Source organism: Lissotriton vulgaris, chromosome 5 (genome assembly GCF_964263255.1).
Source record: "Lissotriton vulgaris chromosome 5, aLisVul1.2, whole genome shotgun sequence".
Lineage (NCBI taxonomy): Eukaryota > Metazoa > Chordata > Amphibia > Caudata > Salamandridae > Lissotriton > Lissotriton vulgaris.
Genome location: NC_141693.1, coordinates 1,035,770,407 through 1,035,793,930, shown reverse-complemented (window position 1 = coordinate 1,035,793,930; position 23,524 = coordinate 1,035,770,407). Strand labels below are relative to the sequence as shown.

At 45.1% G+C, this 23,524-nt stretch overlaps 1 protein-coding gene across 2 annotated transcripts in view; it reads left to right on the top strand.

Moving 5' to 3' along the window:
- The window catches only part of BTRC (beta-transducin repeat containing E3 ubiquitin protein ligase), a 1,268,207-nt gene that overhangs the window by 825,236 nt on the left and 419,447 nt on the right, over window positions 1–23,524 (top strand). For both annotated transcript variants that reach the window (XM_086922668.1, XM_086922669.1), the window contains one exon: window positions 3,668–3,899. In XM_086922668.1, the coding sequence (XP_086778794.1) occupies window positions 3,668–3,899 (232 nt within the window). The remainder of the gene's footprint in view (window positions 1–3,667; window positions 3,900–23,524) is intronic.

Genomic DNA, 23,524 nt, shown 5'->3' with positions numbered 1-23,524 from the left:
CCTGCACCCTTGCCTGGCGCGCCCACCCTGGGTCGACCATATGCCATGACATGCCTGCCGCCTCTTCTGCGCGCTGCTCCCTGGGCCCAGCTATCCCCTGCCCTGTGCCATTAAGCCATGCTGGCGCCAGTGATTTTAAGCACTCTTTCACAATGTTACTGATATGCTCACCATTCGCTGTGCTGCCAGTCGCCTCGCTCTGATCCCCATCGTCGAGCCGTGGCGGAGGGGCTTTCTGGCGCTCTTTCTTCGGGGGGTTCTTCTTGGATGCCTTCTTCAGTGGCGTGCATTTGCGCTTCTTGGGTGCTGAAGGGCCCGCTTCCTCCTCTGCCAGGTCCTCCAGTCTGTTATCCTTCCCCAGGTCCAAATGAGGCTGCAGCCAGTCATTTCCGTGGATGGCCGATACCTCACGTATCCTTTTCAGCAGCTCTGCAACCTCTTCGGACTGACCCTCTGCCATGGTTCCTTAGTGTAGCTGCCGCCCGTCTGTCGGACGCCAAGGAGCTGGGCTGACCTTTCCTGTTACTCCCCCCCGCCTGCTAGCCGTTCGGCCTCTGTACCCGACCCCTTGACTTGCCGCGTGCTTGTCTCTGTTGTCCCAGAGTCCCTGCGTCAGGCCGTTGGTGGGGCACCGCCCGATGCGTGTGCTTTGACGGGGCTCTGAGCGTAGCTGTCTGCCGCTCCTTCTATGGTCACACTCCGCCCGATGCGTGAGATCTGACGGGGGCGCGCTCTGCCAACACGCTCCGATCCCCACGTGGTTGAAGCTGGGAGGGGGAGTCCGTGCGGGCTCAATTCACTACTATGCCCCGCTAGCGCTGCTCGAGCGGAGAGAGGTGGATGTCCTGATCCGGGACTGCGGGGGTCAGGTAGGCTCTCTGCTCGCTTTTTATCGTCTGGTGGGGTCGCTGAGGCGGGAATGAGCACCGCGCCTTCTGGCGGCACCGGAGAGCGGGTGCAGTGCTCCGCTTCGCTCCGCACCGGTGCCTGTTTCCGGCCTACCCCGACCCCTCTGCCCTGCAAGGTTGTTCTCCCTTCTTCGTAGCGGCCCAGTGCGCGCTATGTCTGAGGGAGCTGACAGAGGTAGGACTGGGTCGGGCTGTCGCGTTTGCTTTCTTCGTGGGGCTTAGCTGGTGCTTACCGAGCGAGCAACCACGTCCTCACCGTACGTACTTCTTCCCGCAGATCTCGACTCCGCAAACAGCTCCGGACTTCGTCTGGCTGCGCTGGGTGTCGTGACCGCGTCCTTTGGCGCCAAAACTGATAAGGCCGGAGAGGGGCTTCACAATCACGCTCCGCAGCAACTTCTGCCTCCGGGCGGCACACTGCACGCTGAGAGGCTGCTTCTGCTGACACGAGGAGGTGGGGAGAAGCTTCGGCGCACCGCTGGCTGTTGACTCTTCTTTCTTTCCGAGCCCCGGTGTTCACCGACAGGGCTTCGCCTTCCGCTGTGGTCCTTCCGCTGCAATTGTTATGTTGTTGCGCCGCTCTCCCAGCTCCCAGAAGTTATGTCCTTGCTGGGAGAGGCGGTGACTTAAATCCCCTTGACCCCTCCATAGGGGCCTCAGGTGGACCCCCCTGATTGGGGCGTTCAAAACAAGCCAGGGTGACCATTGGCCGCCCTTTAGGGGCGCCCATGTCATGGGTCACTTCCGGTCGGAGCGGGCTGGTGCGCACTCCGCTTCCACTGGTTCCTGGGCGCTTTAAGGCGCCCAGAACCAGTTTCCCCACCGGTGGGCACCGCATGGGTTATGGCACCGGCCTCTAAGCCTCCCCCCCCTGCGGGGGGTGCGGCTGCCTCTGCGATACAGATAGTTAATTGAAGCCTGCTTTTCCTTTAATGCTGAACAGTAATTAGTTCATCAGCCGAAAAGTGTATTATGCTTCCTGAAGAGGGAGCAGCGTTCCACTTCTGCTCCCTCCATCATCACTTGTGTTTACTCTTCATGGTCCTGTGTAGCTGCACATTGGACACCTGTATCCGGCTCTAGATTGCATAAACATTCTCAAGGAGGTCAGAGACCGATTTTAAGTTTAGGAGGTCTTTTCAGTTGAGTGAACAAAAATATACAAAGGATATTACCACTGAAAGTTGTCCCTTGACCAGACCTGTACTTTCAAAATATTGTCTTATCCTTTCATGATATTACTTATTTTGTGTTTTTTCTAGACGAGCCCTCTAGATGGCTTTGTGCCCATTTTCAGTGCAACTAAAACAGCTTCTACTGTATTCATTAGACTAGTTCCTCTTTGCATAAGTTTCAGAGGGCCAGCAATGGGAACCCACTTTACCGGGTTGAGCAGTACGGACTGAGCTCGGTCCAAATCCACGAACACAAGAGTTTCAGGGCTCCATGAGAGCTTGCAGAGCTGCATTTATGTGCACTTTCTTTCACTATTTTAGCTTGAATTTTCTCTAGCACTACCGGAATAAACTAGCTGGATTCTTTGATGTTCATGACATTACATGATGTGAAAGACAACATCCCTTGCCTGCAATCCTAATTACCCATCTTGTGCATGTACATTTATTTAATAATCTACTCATCAAACCCCTCAGCATAGCTAATGACATTTTTTCTCTCACTCACTTGCACTTCAGAATGAACTGATAACTGTCACTGCACTTCATTCTGGGACGTTGCAGAAAACTGCTGCCTTGAAGTGCACTGTAGATTGTCTCTTTAATGAGGCTTCTGCGGATCTCTTCACAGTTCCTGCATTTTTCCATTTAGAATTTAATCCAACACATGACATATTCTTTCTTATTCTAATTGCGCATTAAAAAAAGTCAGAAAGTGTTTTCTTTAGGGAGGCAAATGAAACATTGTCTATATTTGAAATAGATTTTTCAATTTGGAAAGTTTTTCCATGATATTACGCGTGGCTGGAGCTGTTTAGCATTTATACATTTAATGAAGGTACTTTTGATGGAGAGCTAGTCTGAGATTTCTTTCTTCCCAGTCATAGCAGATGTACATGATTCTGATACAAACGCTACTTTTCTGTCAACCTTTTAGAGAAAAGATCCAAAGACAGTGGTCCAGCGGCACCCAGTAGCTCTTGAGCACCCAATACAAGCCAGGATTCACTGATGAAGTGTGAGAGGTCATCACTCATAATTGATTGGAAATTTCTTTGGTTGAGGTAAAAGAGATACCCAGGGCATTTCCATGAGTAGAATGTGTCCTGGTATCCCATGCTGGAATAGCCTGTGCATTACACGTTATCGTTCAACAAGGGAGTGTCCAAGCCCCCAACTGGCGTGGGAATGTCAGCAACCTGGATTTCAAAATATTAAGTATGAGAATATCAACCTTCTGTGTCCATTCTGTACCTCTTGTAAGCTTCTTTCTTTAAAATACTTACATATTATCAAAATCGATAATGCAATCCATCTGTCCTAGTTATTGTGCCAGTGTTCGAGTCTTTGGTAACATGAGGCCAGTGATGTCTCACCGATCATTCTTCTTGCTCATACACACTCATTTGCAAGCATGGGTCAATAATGTGCTGGTTGTCAGTGGAATATGGATGGCCTATCTTAACCTAATTCAAGGTTCTCAATATTGTTGTCATTTCCTGTTGTGTAGCAGATGTCTTCCTAAAACTGGAGTGTCTGCAGATCTTATATTCACGCACGCTTGTTTTTCCTTTGACTCCACAGACCGTTCTTGCCGATGGCACTTCGAGTGTGATTATGCCCAAGCAGAGAAAACATCCCGCAAACTTTGAAAAGGAGAAATATTTGTGCATGAAGTTGTTTGAGCAGTGGTCGGAATCCGATCAAGTAGCGTTTGTGGAACACCTGATATCGCGAATGTGCCATTACCAGCATGGACATATTAACTCTTACCTTATGCCTATGCTGCAAAGGGACTTTATCACAGCACTTCCAGGTAAGATGCATGAACGTCCATTACAGATTTCTGTGAAAAATTTACAAACTCTTGGTTGTTGGGTAATTATTTCAGTTGATCAGTCAAACGTGTCCTTGATTCAGGGATACTTTTTGAACTAATGACATTGTGTGATAACCTGGTCACAACTACCTTTTATTGACAAGAAAAGGTCAATAATCATAAATTATTCCATATAGTTAAGCATCCTATGTTGTACGCCTCATCCAGATATTTCCATTTTATTGAAACGTTTCAATCAATATTTATCATAGGGAATTAGAATTGGTATAGAAGTTTTTACACCATTTTCAATTATTCAGTCATTTTTAATGTAGTTTCGCATATAGTGGCACACATATAGTTCCTTCCAAACTAGCTTTCCAACACAACAATCATAACCTCCCTACCACCATACCTGGTTACTCACATCTTATGACATACGCATCGAGATCAACGGTGTGAGGTAAACCAAAATGAGGCAATAGTGTATCAAGTAGGCCCAAGGCAGAGTCTCTGAGGACAAATCCTGCCATGGAAGTCAGAGTTCATGAGGCAAGAACTGGGTCCCATAATTTGTGGAAAAGCTGCAATTTGTCTACCAAGTCACAGGCAATTATTTTGTGCCTCGGCAGGTGCCACTGCTTGTGGCACCCATGTTCATATGTAGGGTTGATGGGTTTTTCCCAAAGTGAAATTATTGAGTGTGTTGTAGCAATAAAAGGGTGGGATATTCATTTACCCACTGTGGAGTGTGTAAAATCCATCAGCAGATCTGTCTAGGATTGGGAATTCGGAAAATGTGTCTAATTATCGGCCATGAATCTGAAAAATTGCTGAGAAGATGTCATTCCTAAACTCTTCCAGGTAGGGGATGGACCAGAGGATGTGTATGAGAGTGCTGATGCCACCAGATCGATATCAATTTGCCTCAGCGTGAACGGTGTTGATAACATGTAGGTAATGAGATGTGAGATGCCAACAGTACAGAAGTTTATAAAGCATCTCTCTGCCCTGTTAGTGGTGGGCAAAGTTGCTGTTGAAGTGGAACACTTCCTGACATTGTTTAGTGTTTAAGGTAATCTTCAGATCTCCCTCCTAGCACAGTTGGAATGATGCTTTGGTTATTGATCTCTGGGTATTTCGAAGGCTATAGGCATTGGAGATCAAGTGTGTTAAGGAAGTGAGGCGTTAGGAAACTTTTCGAATGGAGTGAGGGTCTTAGTTGCCTGTGATTTAATGCTGCTGTGCGAGACCTGGTGGCAAAGCTGAAGGTAGTAGAAACGCTCAGACTCAAGTATCCCGTAGTCAAGCTTGAGCTGCTCGAAGGTCTTCACTTGGTCCTCCGTGAAGAAGTCCCGTAGATGAAAGCAACCCTTTTCTCTCTTGATCCAGAAAGCTAATTCTGCTGATCCCAGAGTGAACTCGAGATTCCCTAAGATGGGTGTGAGAGGAAAGGAGGTAAAGCCCTGCTTGGTGGTGATCGAGTCCCAGACTGCTAGAGTGGCTATACTGACTGTGAAGATGTACATGAGTCTGCCTCTAGTAGCCCTAGGTACACACAGGACTTTGTTTAGTGGTTTAGATGCAAGGTTCTAGTCTATTAAGCACCAGGGTTTATCAGTTCGCCCTTGAGCCATTTAATCGAATATCATAGTTGGGATGCTTGACAGTTGCAGAGTAAATCCGGCACTCTCAGTCCTCCCTCATCAGGGTGTCGGGTGTAAATCTGAAAGAATAATCTGGGGCCCCCACATGTAGGACAAGCAGGCAGCTTGAAGACGGGTGATATCCTCCTTGGGGATTGGTAAGGGTATGAATTGAAAGAGGTATAGGAGTGCACATTTGAATAGTAATTTTAAGAAACGCTATACGTCCCACACATGAGAGTGAGTAGTTTCTCCAGGTGATAGTTATGTTTTAGCCTTGTGCAGAAGGGATTCGATGTTGAGTTTGGTACAGATGAAAAGGTTGGGTGTCAATTACATATCCAGGTATGTGATAGAGTTTGCCGTCCATCAGAACAGCGTAGTTGTGGTTTTGCTATTCTGCAAGTGTGTTCCCACCCACTAGGATCAGGCCTTCAAATTTCATCCCGTTGATCTGTAGGCTGGCCACTGCAGAGATCAGAGCTTTGAGATATCGCTGGGGCTCTGTGAGAGAAAGTAAAATGTCATCAGCAATGGTGGATACCCTGAAGGTATCCTTGCAAACAGGAGATTCCATGTATCTGCAGGTTGTTTCTGATACTCTGGAGGTGGGATTCCAAAAAGAGGTAAAATAGGGAACTGGACGGGGCAGCCCTTCCAAGTGCTGTATTGGAGCCGGATAGGGTTGGAGGACTGGCCATTGACTCCCACCTTCGTTTGACAATTTCAGGAGTTTGCTGAAATCCATTCCCTCACCCTGTTGCCCAAACTGATGCATCTGAGCACCCTGAAGAACATTCTGCGGTCCACTTTGTTGAATGCCTTTTCAGCATCCTAAGACGAAAGAACAGCCACCCTCCATTTCTTCATGGGTATTTGATCAATTTTGAAGCCTCCCTGGTTGGTGCGGATCAGGGCAGGCATCACAATGTCAAGGTTATTGGCTAGGGCCTTGGCAAAAAAGTTTCAGGTCTGTGTTTAGAAGGAATGTCAGGTGTTGGGATGGACAAAGCTTTGGGTCTTTGCCTGGTTTAGATATTAATGTGATAGACACTTCTTTTATACAGGTGTATGCTCTTTGCTCTCAGGTAAGGGAATTGAAGAGGGTCATAAGGACAGGGGGGAGATGAGGGGGAAGTGCTTGTTGAAGAGTGGGGTAAATCCGTCTTGTCTTAGTGTTATGGAGGGTTTGAGATGGCTTATGGCCATAAGGATTTCAGCTGCCGAGATGGTAGCATCATGTTCCGCAGACACAACTGCTGAGAGCCGGTAAGGGTGACAGAAATTAGGGATGCCTCTCTATATTCAGCAGAGGTCAATGCTGCTGTGTACAAGGGTTGATAAGAGGATTGAAAGGCTTGGAGTTTACCCTCATTCAATGTATTCATTACGTTGCCTGCCCTGATTTCACCAGGCACTCTATGGCACTCTTGCAAACTATGGGCCCACCAAACCTGCATGGTTGTTCAACCCATAGTTTGTGAGCCTATAGAGTGCCTGTTTTTTTTTCTAACTCATGGAAGCATTCTCCTTTGTGGACCAGTATATAGTTAGGCCAATCTAGCTCTAATGTGAGTAGCTGATGGTGTAGCACCAATACTCTATGCCAATGTTTGTTAGAGGGGGCGTGTTTATGTTGCTGTTGTAGGGTTAGTTGGTATCTAGTTAGGTCATGTATGCATTTTAGCCTGGCTGTCAAATAGATGAGGCATCCCAAACATCCGCCTTGAAGGCCTCCCAAACTATGTGTTTGTCTATGTCCTCTACTTGGTTATGAGTGAGGTAGTAAGTGAGTGTCTCCTGGATTACTGCCTTCACAACCGAGTCATGGAGGAGGGAGTTGTTGAGACGCCCGTGGCCATGATCTCTCCCCCCATCCCAGCGGAGGGTCAGGACTATTGGTGTGTGACCTGAGAGGGTTTGTAGGTGTTGGCCTGCCTCCAATATGGTGTACTCCATGCGCCTGTCTATGAGGAGGGGGTTGATGTGGGCACATGTATGGTGTGCTGCTGATTAGTCATAGTAATCTACTGTGAGGGGGTTCTGTGTGTGTCAGGCATCCAGTTAGCAAAGAATAGCAAGTCAGGCTCACTGCTCCGCAGACAGTTCTGTGGTCCCACCATTGCGCTGGTGAGATTTATCTTGAGAGGCGCATGGGCCATATTGAAGTTGCCTCCATTTATTGAAGGCGTCTTCTACAAAAGCCACTATTGTCTGGAGAATGTATTGCAAGAATTGTTCTTGTCCCATATTGGGCATGTAGATAGACACCAGACATACAAGGCTGCCTTGTTAGAGGCCATTAATCACCACCCACTGACTCCTCCTCTCCCAAAAGGTGACTGCATTCAACGAAGGGTGCTTAGCAGGGAAGTAGGATTGTGGCATCCTTTGTTTTAGTGTGTGAGGATGCATAGTATTGTATGGGGAATTTTGGGGACCGTTGTCAGCATGTACCTAGGTTCAAGAAGTGGGTTCTCCGCAGGAAACAGACTTGAGTTTTAAGGCAGAGTAGCTTGTTGAGGATGCTTAAGCTTTTAAAGGGGTTATTCAGATTAGACATGGTTGAAAGGCTCTGCCGGGAGAAAGCGAGTGCTTATCTATTTTGAGGGGACACCGCTTGAGTTTGTATAGGTAAATGTTGGTGAGTGGTGTACCCCACCCCTAATGACGAAGACAAACAACTAAAAAAAATACAAACCATGTAAACCAACGAACCATAGTGTGTGACACATCCTGAAGAATCGCCTTGATGATAGGAGGTGCCCAGAAAGGGAGGGATCCTCCTGACCTAGTGTCAAATAGAGTTTAGGAGAGTCAGTGGACCATGTAGAAGTTATGAGGTGGTCCTGTCCCCACCCAGTCTGGCATTGCAAGGAAAATTGAGTGCAGTTGTTTGTGCTGCGGAGTAGAGCCACTACACCAAACGGAGTGCCATCAACTTCTACCGGCAGTCAGGCTGAGGATTGTGTGTTGTCCTTGCTAGTTTTATGAAAGTATTCTAGGAGTCAGGCTTTGCTGTGTTCAATATCTGTGGCGCTTGGACAGTGATATTGCTGCCTTCTGGCACTCTCTGCCAGAGTCAGCACCACAGGAGACATTCTGAGTTTCGGTGCGGTGTCCCCCTGGTAATTTGTTGGTAGGTTCAGGATTTGTTTAGCTTCTTTTAGGGAGACTGTAAGATGTGTGCAAACTTCCCAAGTGAAGGCAATACAGAAAAGCTGTGTCCAGCAATATTTTGTTGCTCTAGAGTTCAAAACGTCTGTAACTGGTTTGAAGGCGCAACACTTCACTTGGGTCATAGTATCCTGAAAGAGGAGGAGGTGAGTACTGTTGAAAGAGAAAGAGCTCCCTTGTCATTCTTTGGACATGATCCCCTCTTTTTGTGTGGCACGGTGTATCTGAGCAAGGACATCGGGAAGGTGCTTCCCATCTCAGGGGAGGGCACCAACCTGTGGGCTCTGTCCATAGGGATAGGTTCCTCCTGTGTAGTGTTCCATGCTGGCATTGAATAGATGAGCTTATTGAGGGAGATCAGCAACTGTGGCTGGAACTCCACAAATGCCTACATTGTTGCAACATGACTTATTTTCCAAGTCCTCACACTTCTGCTCATGGTGGATTTGTTGATCCTCAAGTTGAAGGATCTATTGCAACAAGTTTATACATTCCTCAGATTGTCTAGTGTTTGTTGGGTTTGCACTGCATGTTTTCTAAGGACAAAGACATCTCACTGAAGGGTGCAAAGGTCATGCTGAAGATCTGTCTTCACCCCCTTGATATCATCTCAAATCTAATGGACAAATTGGAATGAGGAGGTTCTTAGTGATGGTTAGAATGCTGTCATATTGGTTGGCCGTCTGTCCATTGTGCCATGCCAGGGGTGATGGTGCTTCCTTGTGGGAGTTGTTCTGAGGTGGGTTCTGGAGGAAGGATGTAATGGTGGTGTCTTTTTTATTGCATCCTCCCCCAATTGCATCGAAGTTTGGACAGAGGTGTGGCAGGTAGTCTTGCTGGGCTGGCATCTAGCTGTGCTTAAGTGGAGAGTGCACGCCTAGTAACAGTGGTCTGCACTCTACTGAAGGGTGCAGAATGGGGTCAGAAAGCTTACAGTGGGCCCCTGAGGTTTTTGCGGTGAGTGCTTTTCCCCGGTCTCTTGGTGCAGCCAGCGGTCCCCACTGGGAATGGTGGATAAAAAAGAAACAACAGTAGGGTAGGCTGCCCGAGTGCCTTTGTCACCGCACTGGGCATGCAGGAGGGATTCAGGCCTCATCTTGACCTACAGACTTTTCTCCTGGGACTTGCAGCAAGAGAAGGCAAGTCAGGGGCTGTGTGGGGTCCTGGGAGCCAAAGGATGCCCAACCGCAAATGACGATGTCCACTAGGTTCGGCGGGATACGGAAGGAAATTCCTCAAGATCCAGGGATGAAGGTGGGGGCGATGTGGTAGAGGGGACCCCCTGCCTACTGCTGGAGGTCTGAAACCGGCTGGCGCAGCTGAATAATTCTTGTTGGGTGGGCCTTGGCGGCCGGGGACTACAACGGACCCACCAGATATTTGGGGTTGTGGTACCTGGGGGCTCTGCTGCAGGCGGATTGGCTATGCCCCCATTACACCATTTTAGTGGTCATCTGAAACAAACTATGGAACAAACTTGCATGAAGTTTTTGTGTTTTTTTCTTTTTTGTCTTGTCACATAGCCTGGAGTTTATTCTTTCGGTTTTTCAAAGAGGCCTGTGCTCTCTCTCTCTCCATTGTTTAATTAGATTAATACATTGTAACAATATTACATTCAGTTCAAAGCACAACTTAATATTTTGGAAGAGTGCAGCATCACAATATTGCAAATTAATAATGCAACAGCATTTAAATTGCCCAGTTTTGTTTCTAGCATTTCTTCTAACCTTGAACAGCATGCACATAAACTTCTTGCTCAGATTTGATTACATCTGCAACTTGGCAACTCGTTTTATGATGAAGACGTTCTGCTGTCGTCTAACATCAGAAGTGTTGCTGGCATTTCTTACAAATTTTGCAGACATAGTTACACAGTAAATAGGTTTCTCTTTCATAAAGTGCTCTCTAAATATTTCCAGAATTTGATGTAACTTTTTTTCAAATTAAATACCTATCTTTCATAGAGGGCTCTATCTCTTTGAATCTTATTAGAATAGTCATACATTTTTTTCAACGAAACCCCTCTTTTCCCTAGTGCTGTCCAGAAGGGTTCAATTTCCTGCATCAGGGAATGGATTAAAGTGGATACATTGCATTTCTGTGGTTATCTTTAGAACCCTTAAGGCTGAACATAACCACCTCACCATTATGTTTGTTGTACTTGGAAAATGCATTTCACGCTTTGTAATCATGGCCGCAAAATATGTGCTTTGCCTATTGGGACACTAATCACTGAGATTAGTCTTGCAATTTGTTGGTTCCACAATCGAGAAGACAGGTTGATACTGTTGAAAACTAGCCTCATGCTGCCAAATAGGTATGAAACTAGAATGTTTTAGCAGTTATATAACCACATTATTTTGGTAGGGATAGCTGGCAAACAGGAGGAACAGGCTGTATGAAATGAATGCCATTGAACAGAGCTGTGAGCAAAATAGAGCTCCTGGGTAGTTTCTTGCTTTTTTTCCCTGGATCTAATTTTTCCAACTTACTTGGTTGGAAGCTGCCTTTTCACTTTGTTTTTATTTATTTTGGAACGTCTGGATGGATTCTAAAAAATGAAACTCCGTGCCTTATTGATGGAGTCTTCTGGCTACTCTAAGGTTGTTATGAAAATCTATTCTTGTTCTCAATTTACTTCATTCAATTCTGCAGAATTGTGTGGCAGCGCAAGAAGAACCAGCAAGGCAGGTACACCCCCATTACATTGCCGCAAGTACTTTGGGAGGCATTGCATTGCAATACTTTAGATCACAGATAATAATTGCTCAGTTGTCACGTCGCATTGGACATTACTTCACAGGTAGCTACAGATAATAAAGTTTAAATATACTTTTTAATGTTCCTACATTTTTATTAAAATATGTATGTGTAGATATATTTAGTTATGTACACACTCATGAAAATTATTTGGAAAAGATTAAAAACATTTTAAATATAGACTGCATTTAAAAATATTAAAGTTTAACAATTTATAATGTCTTAACTATTTAATTATACAAAAGGAACAAAAACGAATAAAATCAGAAATATAAACATTTAAGGCATTAAACGAGTGTGGGGAAAAACAAGACTGTACTTGTGAAGTTGCTCTGTAGTAGTAGTCACAGTGTACACCCTTCCAATGTAACTATATGCGATGATCTAAACCCATCAGACTCTGAAAATCCAGAGGGCAGTTTACAATACTTCAAGGATAACAACCTGGTTCTCCCGAAAACCCCATGCAGAGTAGCGCCGGCCAACTACAGTTCTCCATCAGCCACTCTGAGTGGTTTCCCAGTGCAACAGCAGTGGTCTTCACCCAAGGAAGTCTCTAATGTCGGGGCACATGGCTGGCTGTATTTAAAAGCATTTAATTCATGTTGCTGAGTGTGCCTGGCACATTGGGCCCTCCCAGTGTGCAACTACGACAGAAGCATGCAGGAAGCTGTCCTCACCAATACTCCAAAGGGACACAAAGGGCATTGACGGGAGAGTAGTGAGGCTTCCTTGCGATGATCCCACCAACACAGGGAAACTGTTCAGAGCTTCCCTAACTAGGACACTTCCAACAATGCCAATTCCAGTTTGTTAGAGATTAAAGGAGACTTTCATCTATGTCTGTGCTTCAATACTGCATTTTTATTAAAATAAACAAGCTCCTCAAACTCTAAGCTGCATGAGCGTATTGCTCCTCTCTCCTGTCCCCCTGTCATTCTTGTTCCGTTTCACTTCCCTCCAGCCTCATCCCCAACTTCCTATAGTGCCTTCTTCACTTTAGTGCCTCTTTTACTTGCTCCTGCCTCACCGAAGCCCAAACTGATTCTGCTTCAGCCTGAGCTGCAATCTGCCTAGCATTTGAATACAGCTACGGGCAAGCCTTCTTCTGTGACTGAGTCATATTCCTGTACATGCCTGTATTGAAGTTACCAACCTTGTCACTCTACTATGGCCACACTTACTTTGAGCCTCAGTATCTGCGCCTGGATACGCTCACGGTGACGAGTAGCGCTCGACAAATCCACCATACATTACATCGAAGTTGTCAAGACCTGGGTGGTCAAGCTTCACTTGACTGTTGTGATGTCAGTCTGACCCTTGCAAGAACATTGGTCACAGTTTAACCATTCTGCGACTGTCCGTACCAGGTAGTATGAATGGATAAGCATGATTTGCTATGCCACAACAATGACATCATCAAGGTATTCCAGCACTCGGATTGCAGTGGAACATCGCGTGAAAAGATAAAATGAGACTGACAGACTACATGGTGAGAAAAGTCAGGATCCTGAATGGAATCTACAGAGTTATCCCGTAAATGAAGAGAGGAATGGCTTTCCAGAGTTAGGTGCTGGGTGACTGAACGCATGATTACCGATTCAACAGTGCTTGTGGCACTTCAAAGAGACAGGAGTTCTGGGACTAAAGACAGCAGGAAGAAAGAAAACAACAAAGAGGATCCCGCTTGAACAGGGGGCCAAGGCACAGGGGGCCAATGCAGTGGATGGAGTAGTGGCAAATACATATGATTTTAAAAGAAGTCTGCGTCTCTATTTGGAGCCAGATCCGTTCTCACCGGTGTTTGGAGGTAGTTGTAAAACAAGGAAGTCTCATACCAGATCAGCAGCCTTGTTTTGGATTAGTTGCAATTGATTGATGGAATGTTTGGGAAGGGTGAAATAAATTGAAGTGCATAAATCCAGCAGAGAGACAATCAAGCAACAAGTTAAGTTAAGCCTGGCAATTTGTGTCATGAAAAAAGATGGAGGTGTCAAGGAAAACACTTAGGTTCCTTCCCTGGGGAGCTATAGATAAGCAGTGGGACCTACGTAGGGGGACTACCAGGCATTAGACCAGAGAGAGGAGTTGCCCCAAAAAATGGGGGCTTTGGTCTTCTCTGAGATAAACTTTAGATAATGTTCGTTCGTACATTCACAAATGTTGGCCAGACTCTTGTTGATTCTGTTTGCCATGGGGGCAAATTGGGGGAAGGGAGCAGTGAGAAGACCACCTAGCATAACAATAAAGGGAGCGTGGGAGGGACAGATTAAAATGTAAGTGTTGGGCTCAGGGTCGAGCCCTAAGGAGCACTGTAAGGAACCTTATAAAAATAGGACTCAAAGGGAGGCGAGCAACGACTTGTTTGCATCACCAAAAGAAAGAGAGTAACCATTGCAAAGCAACCTCTCTCACCCCTCCCTCATTGAAGCGAGGTAAGAGAAGTGGGTGCGCGTAATGGCTGCTTGTGAATATACTATTGCTTGAGATCAAAAAAGTGCAACCTTGTCATCCACTCTTTATCATCATTAGGTATCTTGTCTCTTCTACTGTGAACATATTAGAATAAGACATAACATATAGTTATAAAAGAACATAAAACATGGATCTACTGCTAATTTTATCTTTACGGAACGTGAGGGTTCAGTGCCGTATGTGCAAGAATGCAATTATAAGACTAAAACTAATCGCAACCTTTTCACAACCAGAAAGAGGCTATCCATATAGATTTCAAAAGATGCCATTGATTTGATTGTCAGAAACTGTGTCATCAGTGAGTCTCCCTCTTCGACTTTTATACAGGCCCAGAACTTGTCCTTAAGTAGCTGTGGGGTTGAAGGTGTCATAGCCTCTGGGGTTTTCCATAAAGTCTCGTAGCCTGGTGACAGAAGGGTTCTTGAGATGTGGTTGAACCATGGGAGGCCTCTCCCTCTGATGCTTGACCAGATTTCGTGCATGGCTTTTCGGTAGATATCCTGATCGGGTTATGTCCATATTCGCACCCAGTATAACACGAGTTTAAGGGCTAAAAATAATGTAATGGGCCTCAAGCACATTTCCTGCCATTGGGGTCCCTGGTGCCAGCCAGAGAAGGCTGTTTTCTGTCTTCCAGAGGCCCTTTCTATTTCTTAACCCCAGAGTTCTGCTTCTTAGGGGCTTGCTGCCTAAGCCCTAATTTGGTAGGTGTGAAGTGCTGGTGAGATCAGTCTGCGGCTATACTTATGAAAAATCTACGCATTTCATTGCTGTAGTGGAGCGGTGTCACTTCACTTTTAAATAGTTGAGCAGCCCAGGTCAGCTTGTCAACAACACAGATTCCCAGGTAGTTGTAGTTAGGCATGAGCGGATTTTGCGGATTGGCAATCCGCGAATTTGCGGATTTGCGAACTCGCAATCCGCAAAATCCGCGAATTCCCGCAAATTTTTTTTTTTTTGTGTTCGCCCGTGTTTCTGCCAGTTCGCGAGGGTTTTTACAATTTCGCAATTTGCGAACTTACCTGTCGGGTCGCAAGTTTTGCGAACTTGTTGTTTCTACGTGTCCAACCTGTTTGGGACACTCTTCTTCATCACTGCCACTCTCTGTCACCACTGCCACTCTCTGACTACTCATGCCACCCTCTGGCCCACCCATGCCACCCTCTGTTTCATCACCACACCCTCTGGTTGTCCAGTGTACATTATTTTCGGCAAAGCAAAGCACACCTTCCCTGCCTCAAGTGACCTGAATTAATTTGGGGCTGATTAATGTGTCACAGAATATTTTTTTAGCTGGCACCTGCTTCCTTAGTGCGCCCTGATTAGTGATCTTTTGCACTTGCTAAGTGCTTTCATTGTTGCAAAATTAGTTACAACACCTGCCCTGCCCCAACTGACAATAATGAATTAGGGGCTGATTAATGGATTTTAACTTCCAGCCTGGCTCCTGCTTGTCTCCCTTAGCTGTAATTCATGACCTTTGTGGCATATGTGTAACTATTCTGAGGTTCAGAGCAGGGTCACATAATAGTTTCAACTGGCAACTGAACTCTGGAGGGGCCCCTCAGGAAGCACTACAGGAAATGGCTACTAATGATGTGCCTGAACTTTTGAACCTGGTAAGTAGTTACTTTCAGTTTTGCTTAGATCGTATTTCTGCAATTTCGCACTTATTCGCGGGGCGCGAACTCACGCGAACAGTGCGAGCAGTGCGAGCAAAATCCGCTGCTCGCGGATTTGCGGATTTTGCAGGAAATTCGCAAATCTCGCGGATTGCGGATTTCCCGAAAATCCGCAAAATCCGCGAGCGGAACGGATTTTCCGCCCATGCCTAGTTGTAGTATCGGTCTCTGACTTCAAAGTCTTCCTATAATTCACTATCAATAATTTGTTTTTTGCCATGTTTATCACGAGGTTCTTGTTTGTGCAGTAGTTCTCAAAACCATTAAGCAATTTGTGCACCACCAGCTCAGTGCAGGAAATGAGAACTGCGTCATCGGCGAAAAGCAATATCGGAATTTTATCTCCTCTAATGAGGAGAGTGCCCAATTCAACTTCAAGAGGGTATTGCCAACATAATTTATAAAGAGGTTAAATAGTAGAGGCGTAAGGATGCAGACTTATCTTACACCATTTTTATGTCAAATCTAGTTGTAATTTCTCCTTTTAAACCATATCTGACTGCTGTTGTGATGTAGATGCTGCCCAGCAGTTACGAGTTTGGATGGTAGGGTCAGTTCCAAGAGTGTTAGCAACAAGATGGATCGATTGACTGAATCAAGCCCGCTTTTAATGTATATAAAAATCATGTACAAGGTTGTATTTTTACAAGATAATATTTTAGACATTTGTTATATGGCCTCATTGCTTGATCAATTGTACTGTGGACTTTTCTGAATCCTGCCTTAAATGATAACAGTATGTTATGGGAATTTGTATAGCGCGCGGCTGCCCCAGCCAAGGGGCGTCCCGGCGCTGCGAGCTGACCAGAATGCAGATTGAAGGTGCACAGAGAAAACAGATTATTGGAAAAGATGGGTTTTGATGGCCTTTCTAAAGGCTAGGAGATCCTGCATCCCCCGTATGGTTACAGGCAAGCTGTTCCATAGCTTGGCAGCAAGGAAGCTGAAAGATCGGCCACCAACTCTGGCAAGTCTAGTGCGGGGGATGATCACTAGATGTTGTCCCTCTGAGCGGAGAGATCTGCTAGGTGTATACTCAGACAAGAGGGGACTCAGCAGTGGGGGAGAGGCGGTTTTGAGGATCTTGAAGGCTAAACATAGAGCCTTAAACTGGATCCTTTTTCCCACCGGGAGCCAGTGCAGTTTTCTTAAGGTTCCTGAGACTGAAGAATGACGGGGGAGGCCGACCAAAGCCCTGGCAGCCGCATTCTGGACTCTCTGCAGTCTGGTGGTTTCGGCCAAGTTCGCTCCCAGAAGGAGAGAACTGGCATAGTCCAGTCTAGAAAGGATCGTCGCCTGGACAATGAGCTGGCGGGTGCGGCAGTCAAAAAACTTCAGGATGGGCCTGATGTTGCGTAAAATGCCGAAGCACGTGGCAGCCACTTTCTTGGTGTGGATGGTATATTTTAGAGCCGAGTCGACCCAGACACCTAGATTTTTAACACAGTCTTTTGGCTTGGGGGGTGGGCCCAGAATGTCAGGCCACCAATTATCTCCCCAGGATGCGGTATTTTTTCCCAAGAGGAGAATCTCGGTTTTACCGGCGTTTAATTGGAGAAAATTCGCAGTCATCCAGTTGGTGATGTCAATGAGTGTCTGTTTAAAGTGATGGGCTTCCAGACCACTGTTGTTATTCAAAGCCACCACCAACTGGGTATCATCTGCATAAGATACCAAAGCCATTCCATTCCTTCTAGCCACCTCCGCTAACGGGCGGACATAGACATTGAACAGGGTAGGGCTAAGGGACGAGCCCTGCGGCACTCCCTGTCCAATGCTATGTTCCTTCGAGATGTAAGGGGGGGTGGAGACTTTGAAAGACCTGTTAGACAGGAAGTCTCTGAACCACCCCAAGGCTGCCCCTGTAACTCCAATTTCCTCCAATCTCGTCAGGAGGACCTCATGTGACACCGTATCGAAGGCAGCACTGAGGTCCAATAGGACCAGTGCTGCAGTTCCGCCGGCGTCAAGAATGGAACGGAGGTCCTCAGAAACACTGAGCAAGGCTGTCTCGGTGCTGTGACCAGCTCTAAACCCGTGTTGGGAGTCATCCAGGATGTTATTGGTGAGGAGGAAGTAGGACAAGATGTTATTGACGTGTGCCTCGGCCACTTTAGCAGGCCAAGGGAGCAGGGAGATCGGCCTAAAGTTCTCCGGAAGTGAGGGATCTAAAGTGGGTTTTTTTAGAATAGGGGACACCCATGCCTGCTTCCATTTGGTAGGAACACTGGCGGTGGAGAGTGACCGATTGATGATGTCACGGACGTGATCTGTGATGAGTACATGAGCGTCACAGAAAAGGTCAGGCTTTAAGGGATCTGCCGGAGATCCGGATTTAATCTTTCTATAGATTTTAGAGAAAGTCTCACGGTCAAGTGTAGGAAGGGAAGTGAGGGAAGGCCTGGTAGGATCAAAGGTGACCGGTGACTGTGGGCCTTTAGGGAAGGTGTCGTAAATCTTCTTGATTTTATCTGTGAAAAAATTAGCCATGTTGTTGCAGAGGTCAGGCGAGGTAGTGATGGTGTTGACCGATTTTTTTGCCGTGAGGTCTTTCAGAATTTTAAAAACCGATTTTGAGGTGTTAGAGCTATTGTTGATTTCACTGGCATAATATGCCGCTCTTATTCTGCAGACCTTACGGTGGTAAGTTTTTTGGAGCAGGACATACTCTTGTTTAAGGCTGGCATCATAATTTTTTCTCCAGCGTCTCTCTGCCTTCTTACATTCCTTTTTCAAGGTAGCAAGTTCTGAGTTGTACCATGGACTCGCCGTGTGGATACGGGCCTTGGTCCATCTGGCAGGGATAAGGGTGTCGAGAGCCTGGGTAATCCAAAGGCAGAGCTGATTGTATCCTGCATCCAGTATGTATTCTCTTTTCACCAACCCAGGTTTCCAGTCTAGTGAGTAGGCCTTTTCATAGATCTTTCCAGCTACGTTTAACAGCGAGATTGGGCGATAGTCAGTTGGATCATTATGTGCACCCTTTTTGTGAAGGGGGGCTATAATTACAGAAGGCCAGTACCATCTCAGCTTTCCAGGCTGCATTGAGCACTGATGTTAGCACAGGTGCCCCATAGGAATGGATCGTTGCTATAGATATCCCTGGGCACTCCATCAGGGCTTGGAGCTTTGTTTGGGTTTTGGGTTGAAATCGCTTCAAGGGTTTCTTTTTCTCTAAAGTCACAAACATGTTTCTTGCAGCTTGTAGCCTCTGGTGAGGTATCTGCTAGTCTTTCTAGAAGAGGGACTTTCTTGCTAAGGCCCTGAGGAGACAGTGTTGCATTGGTATTACTACAGACAGTAGTTTTATACGTTTTTACAAATCGTTTGACCTAGGCAGTAGGTGTAATGACAGGGCCCAAGTTTCTGGTGGGACTCTCGCATCCACCAGTTAACCAGATGCCGAAGCTTGCGTTGTCCTTTTCACTTAGAGCCTTTTCAAGGGCTACTCAGGCTTGAAGATGTATATGAGCATTTTTATATTTGATAAGACACTTGTACTCCTGTCTCAATAAGTTCAGGTAGGCTTCCACCCCGTCCTTGTGACATCTAATTCCTAATGTAAGTGTTACAGCCTGCTTCATTTTTGGCCATTCTGAGTTAGCCCAGTCTATTTTAAGGGTCATAGGAGGGTGCCTAACGCCTCGGTTGATTTTGACTAAGCAACCAGCCGCGAAACGGGTTGCTCACTCAATAGTGTGGCACATTTCTCGATGGTATGTGAACAACAAGGACCCCCTGAGTGAGAAATATTAATATTCCTAGGACAGGGAAAACAATTGTGTGTATAAATTCCTAGGCAACAATATAACAATGAAAAAGGACAAGGTTGCAAAGAAAGACATGCATTGAAAGAAACTATCAGAAAGAGTTCATATTTATTACATAATAAAATTAACAGATCATATATTGCATACTAATCATCAATGAATACAGTATTGAATTAAAAACATACAGTGAATAATAAACAATCAATTAACAAGCATATGAATTATAAAAGAAGACTGTTAATATACTCGACGCGCGTTTCGGCGTTAAAAGAACGCCTTCAGGAGTCACAAAGTATTCTTTCTAGAGACCTGTCATAATATTACGATGATGGTTTTCACTGCGGTGAAATTGAGAACTAACAATAGGGAATGTTTTGATAAAATGTATCTTGAGGTTCGTATTTACAAGTAGAACGACTACTCTGGGGTGTCCAAATGAAATCCTAGGAACACCTTCAGTCAACAGATGATCGATAGCGTAGAGCTCAAGATGGCATATATGTTAAAATCTAAAAATGCAACATACGAAGGAAGCAGATTTCTGTCAGAGTAATTAAGTCGCGAACCACACTTGTGTTTATGCAGATAGGTGAAATAATCGGAAATAGTCGTGTTCCTTCGTTAAAATCCACAAAGTAAAAGATCCCAAAATATCTGAGTCAAATTAAAAGGGAGACGCTGCAAACAGGAGATGGCTGTTGTAGACTCACGATCGTCAAACGGTGTAACCATAGACAACGGCGTACTACTCGATTATACGAGTCAAATTACGGCCGCATGTGTGTCTTCAACCAGAGCCTGAGTCACACCATCTTTGGATGAGCCGACATCCCAGTTTCATGGGTGAGTAAAAGGAGGAAGCAATCTCTCCAAATGGACTGGCCAGATGTCTAGTTGTAGTAAATTGGCCAAGGAACTTAAAAAACAGGGGTCAGAATCAATCACCCTGCTTGCTCGAATGAGAATATACACTCCCCGGGAGCTGTGGTGTGTGCACCGCTTAACACAAATAAATCTGAACTTGGGTGTTCCACTTCTCACCGGGTCTCTAGCGTCTCCTGGTCTGCTCCGGGGTTCTTTAAAGGGTAAAAGAGACATTTCTCGATGGTAATCTGGTTAGATGCTTCCTTCTTGTCTAAAATGTCACTATGTACTTGGTGACAGTAGTTACGGGTGGCCAGGCTATGTGTGTCTTTGCTGTTCTTAGGGTGCCAGGTGATGTATTTCCTGCCGAATTTTCCTCAGCTTCCCTGCTGTCTTCCTGCAGAGGAATGTCCCAGCGAGTGTGGTTGGGGTAGAATGTATAAAAGTGAAAATTAGCTGATCATGGTCTCTTTCGATTCTCGTGGAGACTACCATATCGATAATTTGGCTCTGTGACTCCGGGTTGATTAAAATGTTGTCTATTAGGCTCTTCCACTTGCCAAATTTGAAAGTGTGCTGTGCCCGGTGTTCAGAGGAAAAAGATTGTTCAGCAAAAGGAAGGTATTTAATCCCGTCCATTTCTGGTAAATCCTAAATTTGGAAACAAGGGTGTAGGAAAAGCCCTCTTGGCTTCCAGCTTGTATTGCTCGAGCATGGATACTTCTGACATGGTTTTGAAGTTCCTGCATACTAAAAAAGTGAGGATTGTGCTTTCTGTTGGTAGGTAGACGCTTGGATTCACTGGTGTAATATAAACATTAAATAGGTCCAGGACCCATGTTTCATGGCTTACTTTTAAGTGCTGGATAATTTTTTCCTTTTTGCTGTTAGCTTTCCACTTGCACTGATTCTTGGAGCTTCACTGTGGTACAGATTGTTAAACCCCCTATTGGCCTTCCAATTTTACCTTTGGTTGTTTGCGAGGCTTAAGTGGAGAAACCCCTCAAGTTCGATTTCTTTGAGCGCCCAAGTTTCTTAAAAGCAGGAAATTAAATGTGATTTGATATAGGTAACCTATTCTATGTCCTCTGATTTCATCTGCAAGGCAGTGATGCTCCAACTGATCAGTCTGCCTTGCTCACATTTTTCAATGTGAGCAGAGCAATTATCCTATGAGGACATCTTCAAAATGCCCTGAAGTGCTCTCTGTGGGGCTACTGGTGGCTATGGCCAAGTTGATGGGTCACCTGGGGGCAGAGTTGGAGCAGGAATCATGTTAAGTTGACCCTCGTTGACCCACGGTGCATGTAGTTCCCGGTTGATGTTGTTTATTTGAATTCTTCTTCTTAAGCTTTGTGGCGGACCTGAGGAGATGCTGTGAGCATTCCTGCCTCCCGTCCAAGGTTGTGTTGGCATCGGTCAGTATTTCAAGAATACTTGTGTACCGTTCTGCCTTTCCTTCGGCGTCGAGGATTCTAGAGTCTGACAGTATGCCCTCTTTTGCCAAGATTGCTTTGAGAATAGTCTTGTTTGCCCACCGGGATATTGTTAGTGATCTGGTGCCCTCTTGAGTTGGGGTTGAAACTGTAGTGTAGTTCCTATATTCCCAATAGGCTCTGCGCATTGGAATAATATATCCTATAGATTTGACATAGGACTTAGGTCGACTAGGTCTCTATCTAATATATTAGACTTAATTGTGAGTGCCAGCTAGCTCAGAGGTCAATAGAAACTTTCTCGAATACACAAGAAGGGATTAGCTTCTGACCACCGCATAAACATGACAACTTTGTTTCCCCAAGGATAAAACTGATCTTCAGAGTCATGGAAACAATAGATAGATATTTTACTCAATTGTGCATGCTTCGTTTCAGCAGAGGTGCAGAGAAATAGAGAGAAGGGCGTTTTCAATAAAAGAGTTTATTGAACAGTCTTCTTTCTCATGCAAGTAAAGTGAACTGCTACAATCGTAATACTGGTTGCAAAGTATAATGCGTACAGTAAGAAGCGTATTATAAAATAATACTGTAAAAGCATTGTATGGTTTCTTAGACCATAGATAAATACATACATAAATAACAAAGGCTAAAAAGTACTCAACTGGTGCTTCTAAAATACGCCTACCCCAATGTACCTAACATAAGTCTAGTACGAGGGAAGAAGTAAGTGAGGTGTAGCATAGGTTTAGTTTTCTTTGCCAAGAATCTATCCAAGATTTCTCTTATAGTCTAATCAGCTCCGTACCTTGGTTTTAGAATGAAGGAGGTCTGGTATCTCTGTCTCGGGACTCGATTTCCCAACACCCCGCGAGGGGAGCTTGAAAACACTGGAGCTGGATTCTCAGCGAGAGAAAGGACAGCTTCTTGATCAGTGTGTCAGCTGGAGGGTCGGCTTCTTTCGGCACTTGCTGTAGTGAGCTGTGTTGGGCAAGTAGATAGTCGTGCTGCTCCAAACCACTGTGTCTTTGCTAGGGCAAGTCTAGGCATATTTATACCTTGAAGGTGCCTAGTTTGACGTAAAGTCGGACATAATAACGTCATCAAAGAACACCAAGGGAAACTCCATGATTTCTAGGACAAATCAATATTCAAGCAAAGGGATGTCCCTGACTGCTGAAGCCAAGTTTTCCAAGAAATCGTTGTGGCTTTTTGGAACTAGTGGAAATAGCCATGCCTGTATTTGGACTGGATGGGTTATGTCTAAATATGGGCATGATTTCTATGTCTATATAAGGGCAATGTTAGTTATACCTATATAAGGGCATGAATCGGTAAATTACGCTTGGTTTCTAAATTGCTACACAACACCCACTCCACTTTATTTTGTTCGATATTACTAAATTCTAAGCATTTTAAACATATCTAAAGCATGTGTAAAAATCCCTCCCAAATACATAAAATGCATTCGAAATGGCTGAACATGAAAGATGAGCATTTGCGATGTACGCATTAAAAAAACAATATTTTCATTCAAAGCATGTATTGTGACATTGGAAAATGCTTATCAGAATGAGGCATGAAATAACATTCATGAAATAGCTCTTAAATACAGAAGAAAGGTCGAGACCATTCCATGACAGAATATATAAACTGTTTAGGTTGTAGACAAGATAAAATATTGTCTCTTGGAAGTGTTTCAAATAATTCATGTTCTCTAAGAATAGTTCTACTTTAAGCAGATTACTTTGTGCCAAAAAAGTTCAATTTCGGAAAAAGTCAAATCGTAGAAAAATAGAGTTCTAAAGTTGG